The 25161-nt window shown below is 44.0% G+C and overlaps 1 protein-coding gene across 1 annotated transcript in view; it reads right to left on the minus strand.

Moving 5' to 3' along the window:
- Positions 1-320: 320 nt before the first annotated feature.
- cttnbp2 (cortactin binding protein 2) overlaps positions 321-25161 on the minus strand; it is a 48399-nt gene continuing 23558 nt past the window's right edge. The window contains exons 3-22 of the mRNA XM_066685127.1: positions 22478-23933; positions 18941-19147; positions 17504-17603; positions 16219-16369; positions 13763-13984; positions 13416-13533; positions 11847-12107; positions 7987-8082; positions 6584-6663; positions 5532-5618; positions 5251-5350; positions 4998-5153; positions 3833-4014; positions 3500-3678; positions 3160-3365; positions 2837-3019; positions 2638-2689; positions 2353-2464; positions 1999-2145; positions 321-1525 (exon numbers count right to left, since the gene is read on the minus strand). Coding sequence (XP_066541224.1) covers positions 1226-1525; positions 1999-2145; positions 2353-2464; positions 2638-2689; positions 2837-3019; positions 3160-3365; positions 3500-3678; positions 3833-4014; positions 4998-5153; positions 5251-5350; positions 5532-5618; positions 6584-6663; positions 7987-8082; positions 11847-12107; positions 13416-13533; positions 13763-13984; positions 16219-16369; positions 17504-17603; positions 18941-19147; positions 22478-23933 — 4395 coding nt within the window. The 3' untranslated portion in view covers positions 321-1225. The remainder of the gene's footprint in view (positions 1526-1998; positions 2146-2352; positions 2465-2637; positions 2690-2836; positions 3020-3159; positions 3366-3499; positions 3679-3832; positions 4015-4997; positions 5154-5250; positions 5351-5531; positions 5619-6583; positions 6664-7986; positions 8083-11846; positions 12108-13415; positions 13534-13762; positions 13985-16218; positions 16370-17503; positions 17604-18940; positions 19148-22477; positions 23934-25161) is intronic.

The raw sequence follows: 25161 nt of genomic DNA on the forward strand, positions 1-25161 counted from the left end.
CTTTCATCATGTTTCAGTGCAGCTGTTTACAGCTGTCAGTCTTCCCTTTAACTTATTGACCGTGTGCCTGACCTCGCCTGGCCTCTTATGTAAATCCTGTAAAGGGAAAGCAGCACATGTTTCTTTTTTATTTAGGAGTTTCACAGAACTCAAACTAGGAACAAAATGGATTAAAAGCTTTGCGCAGGTGTAAATCCATAAACAGTGTTGATGTAAACATGGGCTATTTTTTTATAGAACCTTGTTGTTTTGGATATACTTTTAATAGCAATGCTGTGTGTGGGAAGACGAGAAAGGAGGGGAAATAAAGCCAGGGTTGAGGTGATGGTTGGGGTAAACAGTGCATTTTAATGGTTGTGCTGGGAGGAAACAGGAAAATCCTCTGAACCTCGTCAGACAACTATCATACAACTCAGCAACAGTGGTTGACTATAATCTCTTCTGTACATATGAACAATGGCAAGTTTAAAGTAGTACTTGATTCTCCTAAGTGTTTATTACAGAAACACTGAGCCAAAAATGAAGCGCGCCCTGCTTTAAGTTTCGGTCCGGCTTTGAGCGTGTCGTGACTCGGCGCGAACGAACTACTCCATATGGCTTCACAGACGAAAGAAAGTAACCTGTGTTTGCAATGACTTCACTTATTGCCACATTCAGTTCACTTTGAAACAAGTGAAAAATATCAACCGAATTCAAATATTACAAACACTATGTACAGTTTTTTTTTCCCCCTGTTTAGGTTTCATCAATGTACAAGCGCAATACCACAAACACTAGTCTATATAACATTTAAAGATCCCGTTTTGTATTTACACATATTTGGTAAAACCCTGATTAATTTCGACAATATTTAAAACCAACCTCGACAATATCTCAAACATAAAATACTTGTTTTAAATATTTAACAGCAAAAAAAAGACTGTCTTGCTTTTGCTTTGATCCACAACATTTTTTTACCTAAAAAAAGTGAAGGTTGACAAAGCTCTTCTCGTCTTAGGCTTTCCTTCCACTTCCTGTTTTTTTTTTTTTTTTTGTTTTGTTTTTTTTTCCTCTCAAATTTAATACTTCAACAGTAAAATTTAATAAAACTATGGTCCCCAAGTACACAAGGTAATATAGTGTGACGCGTATGGACGACGTATAAATACTAAAAGGCTGTCAGTAACGTAACTTCACAACGTGGAGGGAGTTTACAGAGTAAAGGATCTAGGAGTCGGGAGGGAGTCTATTCATGATTACTGTAGTTTTGATGGGAGTTGAGGATCCAGATCTCCTCTTCTGATTGGTTGTTTCTGTTGTTGCTTGGGGTCTGCCTTGTTCTGCTGCTCGCGTGGATCCTGCTTGGAGTGCTTTTGTGGGATTGGGACGGACGGCTGCTGCTGCTGATGGTGGTGGTGGTGGACGCTGGGTGGGGGTTGCTGTTCGTTTGATGGAGCCCCCTGCTGCTTGGGACAGGGAGCTGAGACCTGGGCCTCGCTGCTCGTCGAGGAGAGGCACTACTTCCTGCTGAATGACTGCTGTCAATCTGTGGACAATCCATCACTTCAGTCAAACAGGACATTTATCACTGCCAGGGTGTGTAGCACAGGTCAAGGCATGAACAGCAGGAGGTGCATTTACTTCAAAATACAGATGTCCCAGGTCATCTTGGCCTTCCCATAATGCATGTTTACATTAAAACAAAAACACTAGCAGCTGATAAAACCTAATTAATAGGAAGTTGTCTCTTTCTGCTCTTTTTTCTCCATCTTTTGTGTTAAATACAACACGCCTACAGCACAAAGAAACATTATTAATGCTCCTGGCGATTAACAGACATTTAAATTATTATTTTTTCCAATGTTAAACTTTGCTTACTGGACTTACTGCATATTTAACAATTAAACAACTTAAAAATGGCTTCTGCACCCATCCATATTGATGCGGTGCTTTGTTTATTGTCAGTGACATGGATAAAGTTCATTAAACTGGACCTGAAATCTCTAGTTCACGTGTTACCTGCTGTGGAGGAGGCTGGGAGGTCTCCACACTGCCCTGTGTTCTGGCCCGTGCCTGGAGCCCGGTGCAGCTCTGCTCAGTCTTCCTCTGGGGAGCAAGTCGACTTGAGCCTGGGAGCAGGATGAAGTCCTCCTGGGACAGAGCGATCTGCAAATACAGGCGAAAGACGAAACTGATGCGTTACAAATCCAAGTCTGAGAGGAAACAGTAGTCTGTTCTTCTGCCCAAGAACAGAACCCAGAGCCCAAAACACCAACCTCACATTAGTAACAGAGCTATAACAAATGTGTAAAGCTGTGTGTACTCTAAACACATCATTTCCCTGAGAAAAACCGATGTGGGAGATTAGCTTACCTTGCTTATGTCAGGCTCAGATTTACTGGAGCACATGGTCTGTAGTTCCCTGATCAGATCGGTTTCATCGTCAGAGCCGAAAGACAGCGTGACTGGGTCTCCATCGCTGAGCCTGGAGGAGCAGGGTCGATACAGATTTATTCAACCACAGCCGAGCTCTTCGTGTCAATCTCTGAATGATCCATAACTGAAAAACGCTGCTCTGCTTTTGAGGTATGTTTCTGGAGTAACAGTGCCCTCTGCTGGCAGAAGTAAACTCAGCTCTCTCAGTTCTAGGAAACTAACCTGGGATGGTTGGCACTCGTCATTAAGTGGATGTCTGAATTGGCCACCGAGCCTGAAGAGGGAGGACAGAATTGTATTAACCCTATTCTTATACATTCTGAATGTTTATTCAAATATGAATACCACGTTTGACTAATACTTGGTGATGTAAACCACACAAATCATATTTTACGAACTCCAAAAACAGATCATTCCTGACCTTCTCGCAGGGAGCTGTTAGAGGTTCTCCCAGAGGCAGGACTTCCTTTCTTTCGTGGACTGGTGTTGGATCGTCTCCATGCCCCATTATCACGGCCCTTCCTTCCACCTTTTCTGTAGGAGGAGCTAATAGAGGACAGCGGAAAACATCCACCCCGGAACTCTGGCAAGAGCCGATCAATTTCTGAACAGCATTCAAACACACACAAGATACACATTTCAATATAAATACACCATACGTTTTTCGAAGACGCAGTGGTCAAACATTAGCGTGTGGAAAGGCAAAGACACTGGGGTGGCTTTACTACTGCATTAATGCCGCACCTGATCTGGCCAATGGGCAGCCCTGCAGCACAGCCTTGTTCAGGAGGATGCTGAGAGCCGCTCTGACCACAGCCCTTTGTCCTGGGCTCAAGCCTTTGTTGCTAGGGGACCGTCTCTGTGAGGGCGAGCGCTTGGCTGTTACCCTGGAGATGACAGCATCCTCCACTCGCGGGACCACCACCACATTCCACAAGCGGGCCAACCACCTGCATTCAGTCCCAAAAGTGGAAGTGAGGCACTGGTCATCACAGACGAGTACAGCAGTGTTCAAAAAGTCATGCCACACTCTACTAATAGCAGACAAGAGCAGTAATGATGAGGGGACATCATGTTTACTCACTTTAGGACAGCGTGGGTCTGTTCAGGCAGGACTGGACAGGAGAGAAAGACGTGAGGGCCCAGGAGGGCCTCAGGGGTCCCCAGCCGAGAGAGGCAGCCGTTAAGCTGCTGCCAGACCGAACACACCCAGGAGAGAGCTCTGTGCACAGGGTCATCAAGTGCCCAACACTGGCCTTGAGTCTGGAATGATCATAATTCTGGTTATGTTTGCTATATGGGTATAATACTATTTCTCACAGAAAGACACCACAATATATTAATACACATTTGATGTTCATTAGAACCAGGGCTTATGCAATTACCAGTCACGAAGAAGCAGAGGAAGAAGGCTAACCTTGTGGAGGAGTTTCCTGCGAAGATGGCGTCCCAGCATGCCGCTGAGAGGCTCAGTGTCCCAGCGCAGCTGCACCCAGCGAAAGTGCTGCTGCAGTCTCAGCTCTGGACCCTGCAGCCGTGGCTTGGCTAATGTGCCAATCAGAAAGCTCCCCTCCTGGAAGTAGTACAACCCGTCTGGACCTGCCGGCCAGTAAGAAACAGAAATATGCAGGACTTGTGTGTGGTAATTCTTAACGTTATGAAAGGGTTAAAACTGGTCTCTGTCGACCATTTTGTGATGAATACAGACGTGGTTCTGGGCTTAAGGTTCAGTGAATGATGTACGAGTGAGACTAATGCTAGCTTGGTTGTATTTCTAGATCTACAGATGATATATCCCTGGGAGGGCCGACCCAGGTCATGGACCGGATGCGGCTCTTTTCGGTACAAATGCGAATATTCCATTCATAGTAAAAGATGTAGCCATGTACTTTCGGGCCATTCAGTATTCTTTTTGAAAAAGGAAAATAGGAAACAACCAGTTTCTAATTTGGAGACAGAAAATATGTAGACAAGTAAACACATGTATACGTCTGTCTCTGTGGCCGTGGTCAAGGGGCGACTCGATCTGTGCTCACTTTCACCGGTTCTCTCGGTAGTTTCTCAGCAGGACAAGCCCTAGAACCACACTCTAGAATAATTTTACACATGGCAAAAAGTAAGTATCTTCCGATATATATCAGAAAGTTATGAAGGAATGAGGGTTTTCTGTTAGGAGTGAGGAGACTGGTCTAAAATTGCTTGACTTGACACACTATTTCTATATTAAAAGCGTTTTCGTCCTGTGAAATAGGGCAGATATTGCTCGGTTAACAATGTCCATTGTTATTTTCAGATCCTGGTCCCAAAGCGCACCGCTGCAACGTCTCTATTCAGAGCGAGAGCGGCCAAGCACAAAGTAAACAGAGATAGCGAAGAGAAATCAACTCGTCTCTCAGTTTGGGATTGTCATAAGAAGTTGTATGGGAGGACGATAGGTTGATCATCCCTGGTATAGCCTTGAGATCAGAGTATACAGCCTACAGATCAGTGGTTATCTGGTAGTCAGAGTATTTGACACCATTCTCAGGGCTTGTAAAGTGTATCACATACATTTTTTAAAAAATTCAGCATATGAATCTCACCATGGTCGAGGGAGAGCGAGTAGAGGGAGCCGCGGTTCTCCAAAGCCTCACAAAGGTCTTCAAGCAAGTGACTGAGTGACTGGGCTTTTTCGAGACCCTCCAACAGCGCCACCACGCTCCGGCCTGGAGCAGCCTCACGCACAGAGATCAGGAACCCTGAGACACAACACAGCAAAGTGTTCAAGGTTTTATGTTTGTATATTCAAGTGTTTGATGTGTGATTGATCCAGGAGACTGAACAGGAAGGTCTTACCACAGTTGATGAAGGCTTCCAGCAGTTGATCTTTACTCAGACCCTCCTCTATCTCCACACGGATGACATCACAACCTATCCCCATGGCCTCCTGCCTGTGCTACAGAGCATTGCACGTACAGAACATTAGGACAGATGAAACATTTAACACAAACTTGTTTCCACACTAAAGAGCATGTCCAATGCCCTGGATCCAAGACTGAAAGCTTTCTGACAGTGTTTTCAGTGTTTAAAATATCTGTGAAAACAACAAAAACAAAACGTACGCTTCTCTCTCTTACCATGACATGGTGGGCAATCTGTCTGGCGATGTACTCCTGGAAGCTCCCCTCCAGTCCATGGAAAATGACATTACGATACTGTTCAACCTAGAGAGTAGGGGAATGGATTATTTAACCCTTTGGGGTCTAAGGACATTTTTTATCAATTTTCGGAAATTCGCCTTTAAACTACTTGTATTATAACATATTGCCCACGTGTTTTATATCAAAATGTTCAGAACGATCTCAGCTCTCTCCTTAAGAGAGGCCCATGTGACCTAGAGCATTTTATGAAAAGATAATCTGTCTCTAACCCTGAAAAACTTAAATCCGATTTTAGAAAATCTTTATATTTCTTGTGATTTCATCCCTCTACTCGTGTGGATGAACTGTGTTGGTGATTGAAACAGTTTTATCAGAGTCAGAGGCAGAGGAGGCGTGTCTCAAGCTCATTCATGGGCCGGTAACTCGGGATGTACAGATGATAACAGTTTCTGCACATTCACAGAGCGTCTGAACTGTATTTCTGCGCCGTGTTATCGCTAGGATATTAATAGAAACGTTGCGAATGGTTCTTCGACCCCAGAGGGTTAAGTAATGCATTGAGAGCATTTCCCTCAAGTCACCCTTGCAATCAGCGAGTGTAGCACCCTGTTTCATTCCTCATGATTTGCTCATTAGAATTATTTACAGTAACAGTTTAGGTTTTGTCACTTCAGTCACTAAATTTCATCCCACGTTCATTTTCACGAGCATTCTATGATGAAATGGTTTTGAAAATAATTAGACATTAACTTCAGTATTTACATTTGTCTCCAAACCAAGTCCTAAATATTTAAACCCAAGTCTTTAGGTCAAGCCCCTGTGATTGTGAAAAAAACCTGTATGTGGCTCAGGCAGAGACTGATTAATCAATTGTCAATCAATCAAAAAATCAGTTAAGAAATTGATTTTTTAACTGAAATCAATGCAAAGTTAAAAAAGCTCAGCACCCAATCAAAACACAAGCCTTGCATCAGTAAAGGAACGTTCTCGAATAAAACATGATTGCTTTCTCTGTGCGAGAGACATACCAGGCGCGCATAGTTCTGCAGCAGTTGGAGAGGGATCAGAGAGTCGTAAGTCATCTCGTCCAGAGCACACTCCGCCAGGCCTGACACACGGGGGAAAGAAAAAGAATGTAGCTGTTAATGAGTACGTCTGAGCACAGCACTGAAGGCGGGAGTGCGGGAGCATGCTGTTGCTGTGATGAGGCACTTGACGTGCCGGCTTTAATAGGCCGTCACAGGAGATGGAGCCTGAGTCACGTGACATGGTCGCTAAGGAGCTCAGTTAAATGATGCACCCACAATGTGCAGCTTTAGAGCAGAATGTGCTGTTGTATTTGGGAGTGATGAACATCTCTGAGATACTGAATTATAAAGAAGGGTAATTTCCCTGACTCTGGAGGAACCCAAGCTGTCCTCACTCTCACGTCCTTTCTTAGTCCCTTCAGTGAACCGGCCACGCAGGGTAAACCAATAATTATGGGTTATTTAGGAGTTACTGCTGTATTAACTGTAGTGTTTCCACTACATAATTTTGCAGAGGTGGTCTCTACCACCGCAAATCTGCTGCTGCCGCTCCTTCAGTATTTTATCAAATGTCAAATCGCAGAAGGCTTTTAACTGGAGATGATGGATACAGGGGAGAAGAGAGAAATACAGATTAAAGTAGTTAATGTTACGTTTGATAGTTTTTACAGCTGAACATTTAACCAAGCAACATAAAGCTGCTCAAACACCAGCTGCGCCGTGCCACGCTACTTCCACAAAATTCAAAACCACTGCCACAGCTCCGACACAGTGGCTGCATGACTCCAAGCTCTGTTCAATAACTTAGTGCGCTACAACACACAACGCAGGGCAAGTAAACTATTACTATTACTATCCTAGACCTGTACAGCTCATATCTTTGAGCTCAGGTATGAACTGTCACTCGGTGTAGGTCCAGACTGAGGTCTGCCAGGTCCCTGCTCTAGAGTCCGAGTAGCTGGTGAATGTGGTCCTGAGTGAAACCAGAAAAGAAATACAAGAGCACATCAGTACATTAGCAGCGACAGCAGAGGAAAAAGAAAGAGAGCGATGTGTCAGGGTGAGAGAAAGGTAACAGTGGAGCCTTTCCTTTGTTTGTTGAGCTCAGTAGCCACAGAAGCAACACAAGATTATCAGAGGAGGGTGGATGGTGTTCTTTGCCGGATACATTCGGCAATTCCAATACGCTGACCATAAATCCTGTTTATTTTAGTGTACTAAAAACGCAAAAGAGCATTTCAAACCAGGGAATCCATGTCTGTGATCCATCAGAGCCTGCTTGGGTAGCTGTAGCCTAATAGTTTAAGACGCGGGCGGTCCTCCTTCAACATCCAAGGCTGACACAGGGATGTAAAGTTCCTAAAAAGCACTAAGAGAGGGGACCTCTAAAATGCAAAAAGCACCTTTGAGGATGATGGAGATCCGCTGGCTCAGGCGCTTTCGGATTAGGTCCCAAGGAGATTGGGCCAGGTCCTGCCCAGGCAGCCAAACAGCATCACCTACAAAACACACGCAGACACAAAATGAATAAGGAGAAGCTTTGCGTCAAAGCATGTGTGTCAGGCTCAGTCCTGGAAGGTGTGTGTGTGTGTGTGTGCTAATATGGAAATAGGATTTCCAGTGTCACGACAGCTTTTATCTTTCACATAGACTGAGACAACAGTAGTGAGTTTCTCCAATCCTCCCCCAGCTCTGTCTCCTTCTCCTTTCTGAACGTCTTATCATGAATAATTAATACACATCATGCTGCTCGGTGTCATGTTTTCATTTGTGACATCTGCTCTTTCTGGAAAGGACCCCTCCTGCAGACGTACACCCAAATCTGACCCTCACAATAATTTGTTTTTTTTATTCGCGACAAATTCTAACACCATGATAAGAACATAAGAGGGTAAGTAAAGAATGAACAAATAAATAAAGAAAGAAATCAGTGACAAAGACCAGGCCGGAGGGGGGTGAAGGAGAAAGTTGAGAGCTTGGTTTATTTTCAGAAGCCCTGCATGACAACTCTTAGGCTGGGCCAATTTCAATTAGGCTGCTGTGCCAGCTCCTTCCCCACTTGGCCCAGCGTGGTTTGGGAGGAGAGCCATTTCAAAGAGTCAGCCTGTGTGTGTCTAATTGTATTAAAGCTATGCGCTCTTGGAAGAGCAAATGTTTTTGTTTGTTTGCGTGTGCTGGAGGGAGTGTGAGAGGGAACCCTTTTTAAAACAGCTCTAACAAAAGGCAAACTAGGATCCAACATTGGTTTATCAACTTGAAACTAAAGACAGCGTTTATTCCCATCTATTTTACCCCTCTGTCTTCATGACACTTGTGTGAAAACGCTGAGCTGGGGAAATTAAAACTTGATCGGTGACCGAGAGGAATTTAGGAAGCCGCAGCTGTTCAGAAGGCTGAGGGCATCCCGAAATAGCAACCGACACAACCTCAAACGTGCTTCTAGTTTACATATCACTTACAGCAGGCCATAACTGACCGTTTACCGATATATTCCAACCACACACAGAGGTGCTGCTTTCTTAAACACTGCACATAACACTACAACATCACTGCACTGTTAAACTGTTAGATTTAAAGCAGTGCTACACACCTTTCAAGATCAAGTGAATGAATATGTAGTTTAGCGGAGCTTTGCTGAAGTAACAGTCTAAACCCTTCAGAAAATACTTCATGAGTGCTTTCAGTCACAGAACATTAACAAGGAGTGCTATCAGTGTTCAATGATTGGTCCAGGATCCCAAACAGCACTGAAAGCTGTCCCACAAGTATTGGATTGTGCTCTATCACTCCAGAGAATGCAGGACTAGCGCTACACAATGTAGTGCTCTGGGGTTTAGTTTTCCCTCCTCTGGTTGACACTTGGCACTGGGCGTGGTGATATGGAGCCTGTGTGCAGCTGTTCCACAACACATCATTCTACTGCTGATGCTCTTCTATGGAAATTATACAATGTGCTAAATTGACATTCATAGGTCTGCGATATCTAAACTTACTCATTGCAGGAAAGTGAGATGTGTAAGAGGTAAAGAAACAAAGCAACTGCAAGAAAAATAAAATAAATAACATGCACGCCAACAAACTAATTAATAATTGATTAATATCAGGGGTTAATAAATAGTCACAAAAACACAATTTCACAAGAAAAGGATAGAACCTGCCTTTAAAGAAATGCTCCTTCACTCATTCCCTCACTCGTTCACTTTTATTACTCTGTTTTATTATCTTTTATTTTGTTTTACATTTTACTGAATAGCTTTTTAATCATTTTTATTATATATTCTGTTTTAATTCTACTTTAATACTTTTTAACTGTTTTTATTTTCTTGTACTTTTTAAATTCTACTGTAATTTTACTGTAGTGCTCTGTAAAGCCATTTTGCCATTGTGTACGGAAGGTGCTCTATAAATAAACTTGCCTTGCAAGGCAGGAACACACCTCGGACAGGGCACCAGTCCATCACAGGATATCACATACTCACCCAGTCAGTCACACACACACACACACACACACACACAACTGTGTACATTTTCTATCCAGTCCATCTATAGTCACGTATGCTCAGACTGTGAGGAAACCAAAGCACTCAGAGGAAACCCACACAGACACAGCATGAACACACCAAACGGTGACACTACCCGCAGCGCTGCCATACTGCAACACAGATGTTATTCCACACAATTCTGAACAGCTTGCATTGGTCTATTACTCAGGTACAAGTAAAAGAAACCGGCAGCTAGGGCTGTGCCTTATCGTATCGTTTGCAATAATATTGTCATAATATTTAAAATGATATTAAAAAGTCAATGGGGCGGCACGGTGGAGCAGCAGGTTAGTGTCGCAGTCACATAGCTCCAGGGGCCTGGAGGTTGTGGGTTCCATTCCCGCTCCGGGTGACTGTCTGTGAGGAGTTTGGTGTGTTCTCCCCGTGTCTGCGTGGGTTTCCTCCGGGTGACTGTCTGTGAAGAGTTTGGTGTGTTCTCCCTGTGTCTGCGTGGGTTTCCTCCGGGTGACTGTCTGTGAGGAGTGTGGTGTGTTCTCCCTGTGTCTGCGTGGGTTTCCTCCGGGTGACTGTCTGTGAGGAGTGTGGTGTGTTCTCCCTGTGTCTGCATGGGTTTCCTCCGGGTGACTGTCTGTGAGGGTGTGGTGTGTTCTCTCTGTGTCAGCGTGGGTTTCCTCCGGGTGACTGTCTGTGAGGAGTGTGGTGTGTTCTCTCTGTGTCTGCATGGGTTTCCTCCGGGTGACTGTCTGTGAGGAGTGTGGTGTGTTCTCCCTGTGTCTGCGTGGGTTTCCTCTGGGTGACTGTCTGTGAGGGTGTGGTGTGTTCTCTCTGTGTCAGCGTGGGTTTCCTCCGGGTGACTGTCTGTGAGGGTGTGGTGTGTTCTCTCTGTGTCAGCGTGGGTTTCCTCCGGGTGACTGTCTGTGAGGAGTGTGGTGTGTTCTCCCTGTGTCTGCGTGGGTTTCCTCTGGGTGACTGTCTGTGAGGGTGTGGTGTGTTCTCTCTGTGTCAGCGTGGGTTTCCTCCGGGTGACTGTCTGTGAGGAGTGTGGTGTGTTCTTCCTGAGTCAGTGTGGGTTTCCTCCGGGTGCTCCGGTTTCCTCCCACAGTCCAAAAACACACCTCGGTAGGTGGATTGGTGACTCAAAAAAAGTGTCCGTAGGTGTGAGTGTGTGAGTGAATGTGTGAGTGTATGTGTGTGAGTGTATGTGTGTGGCACTGTGAAGGACTGGCGCCCCCTCCAGGGTGTGTTCCTGCCTTGCGCCCAATGATTCCAGGAATGCTCTGGACCCACCACGACCCTGAACTGGATAAGGGTTACAGATAATGAATGAATGAATGAATGAATGAATAAAATGTCAATATCGTGGTATTCTAGCATATTTACCTAACGAAGTTATGCAATTAGCCATAATATGGCCGTTTTACATTTGTAACATTACATTGGTAATAAAATAAAAAAAATTTAATAAATAAAAACAATTTAATTCCTTTAATACATATTACATATATTTAATATAATTAATATCAATATAACATTTTTGTTGTAACAGTTTGTTTATGAAATTAATACAAGAATTTTTCAAGAATTTGTTTTGTCATATCGCCAAGGATATTGGTATCGTGAAAATACCCTAAAATATCGTGATATATATATTTTTTATCGCCCACACCTACTGGCAGCTTTTATTTTTTTCAGATGAAATATGAAGTACTGGTTCACTGCGATTATACAAGTGCATATCAAAGATCTCTACACATGTTTACCTATCTTCACTGTGGCCACACTGTCTGAGGACAGGCCTAGGGGTGTGTCCGCTCCTCCCTGCCCCTCCTGCAGCTCCCAGCTCCCACACACCAGCTGGAGGTGATTGGTCAGCAGGTGGTTCAGTATCTTCCTTAGCTCTGCCCAGCTGGTGTGGCGCTGAATGGTGACTGTGCCGATGGTGGGGCCGTCTTCCAGGAGATCGACAGGGCAAAGACGCTCCCGTGAGTCGGTGTGCACCTGAACCAGAACCCTGTAACACTCTGACAGAGAGAGAGAGGTCACTAAAATATTATTTAAGTGATTAACACTCAATATTTCTGAGCATATTGTGGATAATGTCCATATTTAAAAATGCTGACCAATTGCATGGTTCATTAAGTAAAGCAAGTGTCGCAGTTACACAGCTCCAGGGACCTGAAGGTTGCGGGTTCGATTCCCGCTCCGGGTGACTGTCTGTGAGGAGTGTGGTGTGTTCTCCCTGTGTCTGTGTGGGTTTCCTCCGGGTGACTGTCTGTGAAGAGTGTGGTGTGTTCTCCCTGTGTCTGTGTGGGTTTCCTCCGGGTGACTGTCTGTGAAGAGTGTGGTGTGTTCTCCCTGTGTCCGCGTGGGTTTCCTCCCACAGTCCAAAAACACACGTTGGTAGGTGGATTGGTGTGTGAGTGAATGTGTGTTTGTGCTGCCCTGTGAAGGACTGGCGCCCCCTCCAGGGTGTATTTCCGCCCTGCGCCCAATGATTCCAGGTAGGCTCTGGACCCACCGCAACCCTGAACTGGATAAGCGCTTACAAACAATGAATGAATGAATGAATTAAGTAAAGCAACAGAAACTGAATTTAGTCCTTGATGCTAGTCTTTACATGTGGCACTAGTGGTGCATTATATGTATCAAAATATGCAGTGTATAACACATCAGGAAAAGTGTCATTAGAAAATGTCATTATTTATATCACCTACAATGAGTGTGACAGTTCTGCACAGATATCTAATTGAATCAGAAGTGTTAAGACAAGGAGTGCAATAATACACCCAGCCCATTGTTTAGTTTGATACACTACACAACGTTCGAAAATATAATCTCACCCATTTTTAAAAAATAATGGCAACATACAGCCAAGTGCAAATTAATGTGTCAGTGAGCGCTCTGATTTATTCTGGTAACTTGGTAACACCACCATCAAATGAATATCAGGAGGAGGCTGTAAATTCTGAAAACTAAAAATCTGCTGAAATTACAGGGTTCACACATTAAACAGCTGTGTAAATATGTAATGTCACATTTTGCATTATGTTATTATTTAGCCAGACCTTTCTCAATATTATTTCCATGAAAGGCACTAATACTGGTTTCCGCACATTACACTACATCCCCAGCTACTTCATGTTCCAGAGCACCGTGTTCATACCAACTGAAACTGCAGCTAGTTTTGACAGCTGACTGACAGCTATGATGTCAGTTGTTACTTAGCAACAGGGAGACATGCATTTATAAAGCAGTCCTTGAAAAATGCAGCATCAAGCCCAAAGAAAACAGGAAAACTAATTTCATACAGGAGAGGTTCTCCAGCTCACCCAGGTTCTCCAGTAAATCTTTGCAGTCATCGGTGGCCACGTCATGTATAGTGCGATTACATTTGTCACGCTTTTCAATGTCCTGTTCACTGTGGCTACACAAAACCTCCAGGCATTTCTGAAAACAAACCAGAGATGGATGTGTATGTTACTAATTTAATCTCTGTGTACTTGTAAATTCCAAAATTTGTGCCAATGAAAGTGCAACAGATGAAAATAAAAATTACAAACTGGCAGCAAAAAAAAAAAAGACCATCACCTTCATCTGTATAATTGCTGTACGATAAAATATGAATATACAAGCGTGTGTGTGGGTGTATGAAAGCGTTGATGTAAATTCTGATCACCTTGTAGCCTCTGGATGCAGCAATGTGGGCTGCAGTCCAGCCATCCTTGTTGGCGTGGTTGAGGATGTGTCTGGACATGACTGGGCGCGGGTGTGCATGTCGCGTATCTGGATCAGATGCTGAGCCACCCCTCTCAGGCTTTGGAGACGGATGGTACAGCAGGAGCTTGAGGGGACCCACATGACCCAAACTAACGGCGGCATGTAGAGCAGTGCAGTTATCCTGTAAACAGCAAAGTCACAGATGAATAGCAATTACAGAAGGAAAAAAAAATACATGATGCATAGACTTGGATGGACAATTCAAGGTTTCCATGCACACATGTGGTAGTGCAGATGTGTAACCATTTGCATAGAAATAAGACTAGGTAAGTCTACTTTTGTCATCTATATTTCAGTAACGCAGAGGCAGCTTTCATGTGGCTCCAAAATATACATAATACTTATTGGAATCCTTTGTGTATAGTTTTTCATTCGTGGGTAATGTACTATGTTTTAAAAAAAGCATAAAATGTGACATATATTATGTTTCATGTAACATTTCATGTGACGCCTTCAATTAAAGGCTAAGCACCAGCTCTATGAAATTGTCAAACAAATAAATACAGTGGAGTTTGAGGTCCTAACTTGTGTTTATTGATAGTCAGAAAACATGTTATTTCTTACTAATTGAAGGAATAAGGTTTAAAAGACCGTTGGTCCCCCCCCCCCCCAAATGGTGTTCGGAAACTCTAATAGGCGTCTTGCCTGTGACGTAGATGGTGGACAACAACTCTAGAAGCTGCACTTAATTTAATGCAAAATGACGAAAAGGTGTGTTGTTTTTGGCTGCAATCATTCAATGTACAGTGGGACATCTGTGAACAAATGGCCCAAAGATCCCAAAATATCCAGAAAATGGACTCAATTTGTCAACTTTAAACGGGCACTTTGGAAAGGACCATCCGCTCACTCCGTTATCTGTAGCTCATTTCACTGGCGCTTTTCCAACAATATGGGCATGTAAGGACACCAACGAAAGGTGTTCAAGAGCCTCTGTAACATGGAGGTAAACAGGGTAAGGACACTCACTTCGCCTGTTTTAGTTGGTGTTAGTTAACGTTAGCTTGACTCGCTAAACTCGGTGTCTCAGATTATACTCGGCTACGTAGCTGCATTACGGAGGTTTATAGTGTCGGAGGAACTCGAGTTCGACTTCGATCACATTTACAAGAATAACGGTACCTCTACATTTGAGTTTAGTTTATTGCTAGGCTATTGTCATGAATAATGTTGGTTATTTAGCTAGATACTGTCATAACAGTCAGTCATAACGGTGTTTTACAGCTGTTGTCCACCAGTGACGTCACGGTAGCGTTCAAGAATTTCCGTAGAGAGCTCGGGTTTTTCCGTCAATTTAATAAAATTGTCAGTTTTAAAGCAAATTAAGCTGCTATTTTCATTTTAATTCATATTTATATCTGTCAGTAACTAAAATAATGTGAAATATTCATAGGGGTCCATTAAGTGGTGCTTAGCCTTTAAAGGACACAAAGGTTTTATTCAGAGCCTGAAAATATAGACCATATATTTAAATAAACGGTGAAAACACAAGGTCATTGAAGGCAAAACAATCTGCTTTGCTTAGTTTTATGATGTTAACGATGTTATATTTCACAATATAATTAATTGGCAAAGAATGGTTTCAAAAGGATGACCAATCAGAACTCTACTTTCAAAATAGGCATTGCTTTACAGTTAAAATAAATACATAAATAAATAAATGTATACAATCAGTACACGCAGTGAAGGAGACGGACACTGGGAGATGTAAAGTTAGTGCTGTGGCTCTAACAGGCAACTGTTAAAGGAACTTAAAAGCAAAATTTGTAATATTATTAAAGCCACATGAAACATACTGCAGATAATAAAGCTAGAAAAAATAATTAATAACCAGCAAAGCAATCAATATGTTGTTAAAATACAGTAAAATAAAAGTCTTCCTCATTTCCTTTGCATAAGAGGTTCCTCACCTTTATGTGACAGCTGGGGGAGTGTCACAGTTTTCATGGATTTGACGTCCAAACACAGTGTAGGCGCTCCGAAAGACAATATGCCCCCCCCACTCCACAAATTAAACCGGTTCCTTATTCGAACCTAAATTCATAACTCCCTGAGCCTCAAGAACTGCACAGTGTTATGCCGCTTCTTATGTGGAAGTTGCATGCTGATAAATATGCCTATTTTACTTCAGAGGAATAATTAAACCCTGCTATAATAAGCAGCAGAGTCTCACTCTCAGCATCACAAAGCAACATGCAAGACCCTCGCTCGGTAACGGTTACCACAGCAACACGATGAGAGGCAATATTTCCTGACGCATGTGTAACATATACCACTGCTGACCTCTGATACACCGCTTTAGTGTGTGTGTGTGTGTGTGTGTGTGTGTGTGTGTGTGTGTGGTGCAGAACTTACATCAGTGATGTGAAAGCGGTTCGCTCCGGCATCCAGCAGGATTTTCACACACTCCACACTGCCATGCTCAGAGGCCAGGATCAGCGAGGTCCGGCCACCTACACACTCTCGCTCTACCTCCACGCCGTAGCCCAGCAGAGCCTGCACACACCTACAAGCAAACACCCAGTGAGCATGAGGGCTGGGTCCCAATAACAGTGGTTAAGTGGTTCTAAATCCACTGAATGGAATGAGATGTGGTATTTAGACTTTCATTGTCAAATTAATAGCTAAATTATAAAGCACTTCTCTAGAGACTCGAAGAATTTAACGTTCTTTGAGACATTAGAGAGTAGCCTCAGCCAACACCAGTGTGCAGCATCCAACTGGACACTGCGATGGCTGCCAATCACGATGGTACACTCAACATACATCAGCTCTTAGACAGAGAGTGGGCCACTGACTCTTTGAATTAAGGGTGGGCATTATGTTAAAATTGACATATTACAATACCTGAGGTTTTCAAGTTATATGTCAATATTAATGCCTTCAAACAGGAGAAGTGTGTTGTTCATTAGTTCCCTGTAAGCTGCCATCACTCCAGAAACTTGTATATGATAGGAGATACTTGGCGATGTGCTATTTTTTGATGTTGAAAATTGGCAAATACATAATGCTATCAAGAAAGTATAATATAATAAAGATAATAAAGGCTTGACTGGATCTTGACTGATTTAACAAGGCAATATGTGCAGAGGTGTGTGCGTAATGAGCTAGAGAATTCACCCAGGAGGTACTTTAAATGTCTGAGGGAGCATAGGACCAGAAAAAAATATGTGGAAGCCTCAGAATTACAAACAAGTGTTATCTGACTTGTTGCAGTGAACTCTAACTTAACAGAAACTGTCACCCCGGCCTGAGGCTGATCTGAAATTTTGGGTCACGCCAGTGCAGGTCTATGATGCAAACTTGCCTGACTTGCAGCTGAAACGGCTGTTGTCCTAAACTATAAATCAGCGCAGGTTCAGTTCAGAGTGATGACATCACTGACAGCAGTCTCTGTACATTGCGCACAACAAGAACAGGCAAAATCCCAAATGACAAGCTCTCTGACACACAGTGCACTATTTAGAGAGACACCTGACTTTATAGCACTCCATCTTTCACCAGATCTTTCATCTGTCAAACAGTGTGTCATTTTCAGAGTGGAATGCTGTGTGTGACTTCACTCACAGTCCAGTGAAAGTACAGGCCTTTTAAAACCAGCAACAGGAAAACAGGTTTAAAAACAGAGACAAGTGCTCACCCATGGTGGCCACTAGCAGCAGCGACGTGTAAGGGGGTAAATCCATTTTCATCAGAAGCGTCAGCAGACAACCCCAAGGTCAGCAGTAGGTTCAAGCATTCTACAGGATACAAAACACTCATTTCTGTACAGTAATGTGGCATAAACCGAGGCTTTTTATTTTATTTCAAGTCAAACGGCCAAGTTAAAAAATAAAAAGGATATATTTTTGAGAATATCCCATGGGACTCTAAATGTGCAAGACCTAACAGACCATCAACACTGTCAGGATTCAGGTAAACAGCATTTACACCTAAGCAGTTTTTGCCTGTGAAAATTAAGCTATTGTTTCTGTCTATCCGTCCATATCTATCCGAGACAACTCACTATGGGTCTGGGAGAAAGCAAAAAAATGAAATGTGCAAATACTTGTCATCGTCTTCCGCATTTAACCCATCAGTGGCAGTGAACACACAAACACACACTAGTGCACTAGGGGTTGTGAACACACACCCAGAGCGGCAGGCAGCCAACCCCCGCGCCCAGGGAGCATTTGGGGGTTCAGTGCCTTGGATTCAACCATGGAAGTTCCTGACAGTCCTGTGCTCCCCAAATGCTCTCTGGGTGCCGCCGCTCTGGGTGTGTGTTCACAACCCCTAGGGCAGGGGTGTCAAAGCAAATCCACGGAGGGCCGTGTGGGCTGTTTTCAACCACGCAAAAGCCCCACACTACTGAAAGTCAAGATCTATTGACTAGATCCAATGATTAGAAACAGGTGAAATGAGGTTTGGCTTCTGCGTGGTTGGAAAGACATCCTGCACCCACCCCGGCCCCTTCGTGGATTTGGTTTGACACCCCTGCCCTAGGGAATCAAACCGGCAACCTTCCGGTACTACGCCCGGTCTTCTAACCATTAGGCCAAGGCTGCCCCTAACAGTAGTACATGGTAGTACAGCCCTGTGTAAAATAGTTGAGCAAGAAAAAGCTAAATATTTTATATCATTCAGCAACACTGCAGAGGTTTTTAAAACCATGGATGGGCCACTCCAGGTCCCAAGTCTTAACACCTCGGAATGTGTTTAGTACGTGTTTAGGATTAAACAAATCTTGAGAGGAAACACAACCGAATTCCAAGACTGAACTGAAAATATACTGAAGGCTATAATAATGTGGACACACCAAAACCTAGTTTAGTGGTTTTTGTTAAACGTTTTTCTGCTTCTTTTCCCGTCACTGGGAATATGATCATGTACTTAACGGCCACTTTGACAAGACATAAAATAAATAATGTTTAGCCTCTGATTTAATTACATTCATCACTCATCAACATAATGCAATTATTATCCACTGATAATGCCACATGCCATGTTCACCAACTGAGGCTTATAAAGTAAACTAAAACCCTTTGTTCTATCTTTCAGTCTGCAGCCTCAGCAGGTCCTGCAGGAGGGTCCATACCTGTGTGTCCATTTCGAGCAGGAGAAAACAAGGCAGAGGTCAGGTCTGGTTGGAGGTGACTAATATCCATTGGTGGATCTTGATTAAGCAGCATAGACAATAAAGTGACATTTCCCTGGGAAGCAGCTTGGAGCAAAAGGGTGTGCCCGTCATCCAGGGGGACGGGGCCACCACAGGTTACTGAGGGGACTATGGAGGGACACCAGCCTGTGAGGGGCAAGCAGCAGCAGTTACCAAAGTGATACAGTGTGAACAGTCACCTGTTAAAACAGTAGTGTAGCCATGGATGAGGTTTTCACAATTTCCCCTTTACACCAGATTTAGTTTTTACGGCTGACCAAGGATAACCACAAGTAATACGTTATTGATCCTAACACCAGTGGCCACATTGTAAACTGCATGCCACAATAATTACACATTTGCAGTTTACTTTTTATACATTCAATTGTGGGGCAAGGGAAAGTTGTGTACACTGGAGCATGTGCTATAACCTGCTATGGGCAAGTACACAAACAAAAATCACTAAACCATGCCCTAAACTCATTTTAACAACTGTTTCAGTGTGGTATTCACATTAAAACGACATCAGACACATGGCTGTGGAACAGATGTGATTTAGAGCCCACAACCTTTGTCCTTCATGTCGGAATGAATCACTAACCACTAATGACAACTCATTCATCTGCTCAGAGGTCAGAATGAGGTCTAGGCAGTTCACAGAAATGGACAGGGTTTAAAATAACGTTAGGACAAGGCTGTTTACATCAAACTGGAATTACATTCAAACCAAATCTGTTCAAATTTTATAACCACCTCAATCCAAAAATAAACCTAGTTCATATATGTACTGTCAGAAACGTGTCCTGTACAGGTACACTGACATTCATTATAAGGTACAGCAGTGGTCTTAAGGTCCAGTTGTGTACCTTGTACCTTCTCTACCCTCAAAGTTGAACATTTTTTAATTGAAAAAGAAAAGTCTGAAATTTTTGAAGTCAATAGAATTTCAATCCCCACAGTTAATATAAAATATGGTAAAATTAAATACAGTGGAACCTCTACTAATGAACGCCTATACTAACGAACTTTCCAAGATACGAACCGAACCACGACTCTAGAAACGAACCCGAGCCTCCACCGAGCCGGCGGCTGGAAATGGCCACTGACCCCAATAGGCGAGTCTCCCAGCACGCCCAGACTTGAGTGAGCGTTTAAGATTAGCACATTGTAGCTTTAGCAATTTAGCATTAGTGTAAATAGCAGACATCGAAATTCGTGCTAAGTTAAGCCGTATCTACGCTTCATCTCCCCACATTCACCGCCTACTCTCCGTTATTCCAACCACCCCCCACCTCCCGTCATACAGCCAGTGCCTGTGTTACTCCTCCAGCCAGTCGTTTGTTACTGTTACCTCTGTATTTCTCTTTTATTTCTAGTAATGCTACATGTATTTTTTTTTTACTATTTTGAGAGTGTTGTAAACATATATCATTGCAAAAAGGGTGACTTTCGGGGTGGGGGCTGAAACGTATTAATTGCTTTTCCATTATTTTAAATGGGGAAAATTGACTCGAGAAACGAACTTTTACACTTACGAACCGGGCCACGGAACGGATCAAGTTCATAATTAGAGGTTCCACTGTATATCAGTGAACATACCAACAGTGAGGGGAAAAAAGGTTATAGAAGGTAAAGGAAAGTTTAATGTGTCAAGAAAAGAATCGGCAAAATATACATCTATTCAGAGCCTGTTCCAGCACTTGACTCAAATAGGAAATGCTTTTAATTGTGTGCACTACATGCTCATAAATAGCTTTGTCTCTAGGGAGATGTTTTATTTTGGTTAGTGAGATTTGTTAATGAAGGAGAAACTAAAAAAAATTACAAAAAAAGGAAGAACCTGAGAGAAACGCAAAGCAATGAGAAACAGACGATTTGGAGATGAGGAGAAGAACTGTTGGCTGTATTTCTCTGGCAGTTAGAGAGTTATAAACAGCAGCTGCAGGAGACACAAAGCTGCAGGATGGTTGTGTCAAAACCCTCACGGAGAGCTACTTAGTGAGAGAGGAGAAAAGAGCCAATTCTTAGTGTCTTTAGGAACATGACTAATGACAGCAGGCTCTCTGCCGAAGCTCTGCTGAGGAGAAGTCTCTAGTGACAGTGAAGCAGTGGCGTCTGGTAGAGTACTTGTTCTGCTTCGACTGGTGATTCAGCAGAGCCGGCATCGTGTTCTCAGAGTGATTTTTTTATAAGTTCTACAGAGACAAGTTGGTATTTGCAGGAGATAAGTGTCTAGAGACAAAGCCAATATTAAAAGTTTTGCAGCAAAAAGATTTTTCATCTCATGCATTATTAATATTGCTCTGTGATTCGACTGTATTGCGTTGGCATGTAATCAGCGCGTGTGGTTCTCAGACATGCCATTGGGTTAGTTTATGGTTCTCTCAGTCAGACTCCAGATTCAGGCATAGATTTTACAAAAGAAGCACAAGCAATCTCTGGTAGTGTCTTGAAACAACACATGGAATCGAAAGGTATCAGTAAGATATGCCTTAACTTTGCAACCCTCCATGCTGATTGCCTTCTCCCAAAATATCTTTAACAACAACAAAAATCATGAGCACATATACACAAGGTTAATTGGGTAGGAAATCTCATTCGCACATGGAAGCAATAGAAAGACTTGGAAAAGCACAAACGACGAACACAAAAAGGGTGCTAGGATAAGGTACGGGATGTGGTCAGGTTAGTTGTAGGAGCATAGACATGCTGCAAGAGCATGGAAATGGCAGTGGAACTGGAGGTGGTAGAGGGAAAAGAGGGACAGAGCAGCCTCTGGCATCAGCTTCAGAGTGGAGTGGGTAATATGAACGTCTCCTTGAGACCCAGAAGATCATGTGAAGGGGTTGATGCTTAAACCTCAGATTTAAAATCTAAAAAAGGGCTTTTAACTGTGAGGAAAGGTCCAAGGTTCAGGACCTATAGGACCTCACTCATGTCCTTAAGAGGAACTAATCACAGCTTCGTATCTGTATTTGGTATCTACAGATGCTTTTGAAGCTGAATTGAACAACTCCTCTTTAAGCTTCTGCTAGTCAAGAGACACTGTTGATTGAGCTCTCACAGAGTTTGTTAAGCAGGCTTGGGCGATACAGCTGTGATTTCAAAGGTATTGACCACAGTGCGATGAATGTGAGAGTGAAAGCAGAAAGATAAAGCTAGTGCGAAAAGAAAGTTTCTTTTAAAGCATCTCCAGATGGTGCAGGACACCATGTGCCCAACTTACAAAATGCCTCTATTCCTTATGGAACCAAATTTGGTGTAGACTTATTTTCTTATTCTAATAACATGTTCTTTTTTATTATTATTATTATTATTATATTTTTCCGAATAGTAACATTACACACTGTCTGCAGGGATAATTACAAATGGCCGAATTCAAAATACTAACGTCGCCCAACCCTTGTGGAAAGACAGTAGTGCAGGAGAGAGCAGAGGCAGTGAAAGGGGGGGAGGGGGAGCTGAGCACCCGTTTACCTGATGCTGCTGCCAGGGGACTGCCCGGGTGCTTGGGGCTATGGGATGGAACACTAGCAGGGTTTACGCAGGGGCTACTGACAATGGTAGCGATGGCGGTGGTGGTGGTGGTGACAGGGGGACAATCCACGCATGCTGTGGCTGGTCGGGACCCCCGCTGCCTGGAAGCGCAGGGCACACCCACCTGAGACGCTGTCAAGGCTGGGACCGCACCCCCCAAGTCCAGGGAGGGCTTGGGAGGAAGCTGGGGTGTAGCAGCTGACTTGGCGGGCCCCACCCCCAATCCGACCCCTGGGGACCTACTGGCCTCGCCCACCACTTTAATCGGTGGGTGAGGAGGTGACGGCGTCTGAGATAGTCCAGGCTTTTTTGGTGGGATGGGAGGCGGGTTGCCCCTGTCGATACGTGCCACCGTGGGCGATTTAATGCCGATCTGCGGGTGACCAAGGCGCCCAGCAAAGGGTCCCCCCTCTGAAGCGGAGTGGGACAGGCCAGGTCTGAGGGCTGCAGGGGGACCCCCTGCTGGTGGGCTGGTGAAGCGCGAGAGGACTTGTGTTACTGTGTGGCGCGCCTGCTGTTTTGCGGCAAAGTTGTCTCGGTTGGTGGGGGACAGGTCCCGGGACGGAGGCCCCTGACCTGCAGTGCCATTTTGGTCCTGCTCTGAAGCTGAGGGCTGGAATTTGTAGCGGGCCGCCTGGACGCGTGGGCTCACCCCTGTAGGCAGGGTGGTGGCACTGCCAGGCGAGTGTAAACCATGAGCTGTGTTCTGCACTGTCTGGCCTTCCCCTCCATTCTCCGCCTGAGAGGCACCATGGTGCAGTCCCCTCCCTGGGGTGGTGGTCTTGGGTAGGTTCATGCTAGCGTAGTTAGAGCTGGTTGGCTTAACAGGGATAGTTAGCGGCACTTTCTTTGGTGCCTCGTGATCAGGCAGCAGGTCTGTCTGGGATGCGGCTACCCTGCAACTTGCTGCCTCTGTGCCAACAGCGATTGACAGAGTGCTCTTGGGCTTGACCGCCGCTGAGGGTGGGGGCAGAGATGGGGCATCTTTGCCCCGCTCAGTCCTAAGATGCTCCACCTGCTGCCGCAGGTTTTCACTCTCTGCTCTGAGCTCAGCAGCGCGGGTTTCCTCGCGGCTCAGCCGAGCCCGCAGCTGCTCACGCTCTGTGTCGAACTCAGCCAGCTGTTTCTCCATCTCGGCCTCCATCTGCTGGCTACGGCGACGCTCAGCTGCCAGCTCCTCCTCCAGGCGGCCTGAGGAGCGACCCTCCTGCTCGGAGCGCGTGGAGAGTTCCTCAAAGCGCTGGCTCTCCTCCATCACTCGTGCCGCCAGCTGTTTGCACTCGCGCACCAGCATCATCACAACGTGCTTGTTCTTCTCGCGCTCGTCCTTCAGCTGTGCTGATAGCTTGCGGTGCTCCTGCTCCAGGCTCTGCAGCTGTAGCTTCTCCATCTCCAGCTAGGTACAGCAGCAGTACAACAACACAACATCAGACACACATTCAAACCTATACATGGCAGGAGAATTGACAGCTTAATGTCAAATGCTTTTAAAGAAAAGTTCTGAACCAGTGACTATGCACATGAAGAAAAGCTGAATTTTGTCTGGTTAAACATAGTCTGCATCACTTAAACAGATACTGTAACACCCATATTTCACTTATTTAACAAGAATGAGAATGATGATGACGACATTTTAATCTCTGGGCGGAGCAGTTTGAGTGAAATCTTTAAGTTACTCACTGCTCAGATGCTGCCTCAATCCCATCAAAAGAAGAAAAAGCTGGGCTTCTATTGCTATGTTTAAGTCAATCTAAGTCACTCTGGCACTGTGTGAGTGAAGTAATTTGATCTGTTCTGCCACCACAGCCTTTAAACGCTTCGTTTATCACAGAACTTTAAATTGCAATGACAATAAAAATACTATCTATTACAAAGCCCCACCTACTATGGCATATTTATTCTATGTAGTCCGATTAGGACAAACTTTACTATGTGAAGGAAGGCAAATCTTCATCACATACTGCTGAAACGTGTGAGACAGACATAGTTACAAACACTGAGTTCAAAAAGACTTTCACATATCAGCTTTAAGTGGCATCAACTCCAGACTTGATGTCTTTCTGCAGATAGTTGCTGGAGAGAAAGTAATGACAGAAATATCCTTTAAAGAAATCCACAGTGGATGAAAGCCTGTAATGACAGAGTACACCGATTCCAAGCTCCTGTACAAGTCTCATGAGGATGATTTAGTACAAGCTCACCTCATGCATGTCTGGTCACATCATGAATTTCCAAGAAAAAGCAAAATATATTCCTTTGACTAAACAGGCCAGCGGGGAGTTAGTGTGGAATTCATTTATCACACCCTCAGTTAATCCCTGTTAAGAATTCTTCCTTCTCTACTAAATAAAATGCTGTAAACTCTGAAATGCCAAGATGTTTTTATAAGATGTGGTATGATGCAGCATTCCCTGCTGATTTAAAAAAAAAAAACAGCCTTCCAGTCTCGTGGTGATATAACAACAACAGACCCCAGCAGATATGCGAGACAGATATTTTCATTTGAATTACTGAAGCAGGATGACGAACAACAAACCTTCAAGTTAAGAGGTGAACAACAAGACATGGTTTAGAATCACTTTTTACAGGACTGTATACGAAAAATGGAAAGGCATTAAGCTTTG

The sequence above is a fragment of the Hoplias malabaricus genome, chromosome 11 (genome assembly GCF_029633855.1).
Source record: "Hoplias malabaricus isolate fHopMal1 chromosome 11, fHopMal1.hap1, whole genome shotgun sequence".
NCBI lineage: Eukaryota > Metazoa > Chordata > Actinopteri > Characiformes > Erythrinidae > Hoplias > Hoplias malabaricus.